Here is a 2,489-nt window from a genome sequence, read left to right as displayed (position 1 = left end):
GCCATGTGTCACTCTGCTGCTGAGGGACCTCGCATGCCCATTGGCACTGCTGGGGACTGGGGGCACCCCCAATCAGCTCTCTCCTACCCCTCCGGTCCCCTCTGTGGCCACCCCAGCTCTGCCCCCGGCACCCCCCCGGCGTCCGGGCCCCTCGCAGCACCCCAGCTGGAGAGGGCAGCTCCTCGGGGAGCACCCCCAGCCCCGAAACTCTCTTCCAAGGCCGAGCATCCTCCCGGGGCTGTGGACAGCGCATCCTCCCCGGGGCCAGCACCGCAGGGCCCGGGCCAGCACCCTGGGTCAGCGCATCCTCCCTGGGGCTGATCCCAGTGCACCCCGGGTGCGTGCTCCCCCAGCACCGGGGCAGCTCCCGGCCACCCTCCCCGGGGTGCACCCCGCAATCTCCCCGCCCCAGGCCCGCTTTCCGCCGCGGTACCTGGCTCGGCTCCAGCACGGCCCCGCCGCCGGGCGCACCCGGGTTGCTGCTGCTGCCGCCCGCCCACCGGCGCCGCGCCCTCCCGCGCTGCGCTCTCCGCGTCGTGCCCTCCGCGTCGTGCGGAGCCGGCCCGGGCTGTGCTGCGCCGCGCCGTGCGGGGGGCCGGGCCCGGCAGCCTGGGAGATGTAGTCCGCGGCCGCCCGGCGGGGCTTTTGGGACTTGTAGGAGGAGAGCCCACCCGGCCCACCGGCATCTCCGGTGTCTGTCCCGGTGTACAGCCCGGCGCATCGCAACCCCCCCGGCATCCATCCCGGTACCCACCCGGCGTATCGGCGTCCGTGGGCACCCCTGTACCTCTCCCTGGTACCCACCCCGACACATCGGCACCCCTCGGTGTCCATCCCGGTACCCCCCCCGATTCCGGTACTCACCCGGCACATCAGCAACCCCCAGTACCCACCCTGCCACCCACCCCAACACCCCCCGGACACCCAACCCTGGGCGCCCACCGGGCACCGGCACCCACCGGCGGTACCCGGGTACCCCCACCCCGCCGCAGAGGAGCCGGGCTAAGTCCAGGTGGGCTCGTGACACGGACGACCCAGAACACTTAGGGGTGCGCGCTGCCGCCAGGGGAGGAGGCCCATTTTGGGGCAGAAACTGTACCTTTAAGCAGCCCGGGCCTGCCCGGGAGCGCAGTGCACGCTGGGAGATGTAGTCCTTCACTACCTGCCTCCCGCAGGGCGTGCTGGAGGGTCTGGACTACATCTCCCAGCGTGCACCGCGGCTTCACGCGGGGCCGGGGGGGTGTCGCCGGTGTAGACGATGGTGGTGGAGTGGAGCGGTCTCGTTATGGCCCTGGTACCAACGAAGGTAAGCCCATTACAGAATTATACGAATCAAAGACCAAGATACTCGGAAGAAGATGTTAAATTAGCCGTATTAGTAAAGGCTCGACTGAATCCAGAAGGATGGTACGTAACCACTACTGGACAAGTGGTAGTACCACCTGCCATCATGCGGACAATTTTACAAACCGAACATCAAAATGTCATTGGGGGGCAGAGGCATGAGTAACATATTTAAAACGAGGAATGATCTCTACACAGATGTTAACAATGGCAAAATCCATAGGATCTAAATGCGAAATTTGTTTAAAAAAACAATCCAGTAGTCAAAAGGAAAGTAGAAATGGGACATATCAGAGTAGGTATGGAGCCGGGTGAGTATTGGCAAATTGATTTTGTGGAATTACCCAAGACACAGGGATACCGATACTTGTTAGTAGGGGTTGACACTTTTTCTGGATGGCCAGAAGCCTCTCCCTGTAGCACCAATCAGGCTAAAGAAACAGTGAAATGGTTGTTGAAAGAACATGGTGTTTGTGGATATCTCAAGGATAGAGCCGATCACTGCTGTGTGCATATACCAAACGTAACTGCAGATATAGAATATGACAATACTCGGGAAAAATTGAAAAGGAAGCTGAAAAGGAAAAGGAAGAAATAAATCATAATTGGGTAGGAACATTATTTGATGGATTGGGAATCCACCTTACTGGATGGATTCATTCCCTCATAGAGACAGTGTTTACTCTATTACTTGTGTTCCTTGTAATCTATTTGGTATATTTTTGTATTCGAAAAGAGATAACCCGGAATACCAACTGGACACATAAAATCATTGGAGCAGTGACTCGACAATATCCACGACACCCAACACCTCCACCTTCCACTTATCAGGAAACAACTACATGAGTGAAAATACTTGCAGAAGATGAAGTATTTTCAAAGGGGGGAAATGTTAGAAATCATAACGTTTGATTAACAGAAGTTTAATCAAATTTTAATCAATACATACATATATAGCATTCAGCCTTACTGATTTGGTTGATTTGTGTCTTAGGTCAGAGAGACCTAGTACCTAGGATATGGACATAGATTTATGAGACTATTCAAGCGATATCCCTATAAGGTAGTGGTTTGGAAGGAACAGTACTTTAAAGATTATTCAAGTAGAACTTTTGATTGTGTTAAGAAACAGAGTTGTATACTAA

The 2,489-nt window shown here is 56.0% G+C and overlaps 1 protein-coding gene across 1 annotated transcript in view; it reads right to left on the bottom strand.

Annotated features, from left to right (window-relative positions):
* Window positions 1-1,158: 1,158 nt before the first annotated feature.
* LOC115619007 (protein VAC14 homolog) overlaps window positions 1,159-2,489 on the bottom strand; it is a 184,674-nt gene continuing 183,343 nt past the window's right edge. Inside the window, exon 15 of the mRNA XM_030511024.1 lies at window positions 1,159-1,291. Within this exon, the coding sequence (XP_030366884.1) occupies window positions 1,159-1,291 (133 nt within the window). The remainder of the gene's footprint in view (window positions 1,292-2,489) is intronic.

Source organism: Strigops habroptila, chromosome W (genome assembly GCF_004027225.2).
Source record: "Strigops habroptila isolate Jane chromosome W, bStrHab1.2.pri, whole genome shotgun sequence".
NCBI classification, from domain to species: domain Eukaryota; kingdom Metazoa; phylum Chordata; class Aves; order Psittaciformes; family Psittacidae; genus Strigops; species Strigops habroptila.
This window is presented reverse-complemented; position numbering and strand designations above follow the sequence as displayed.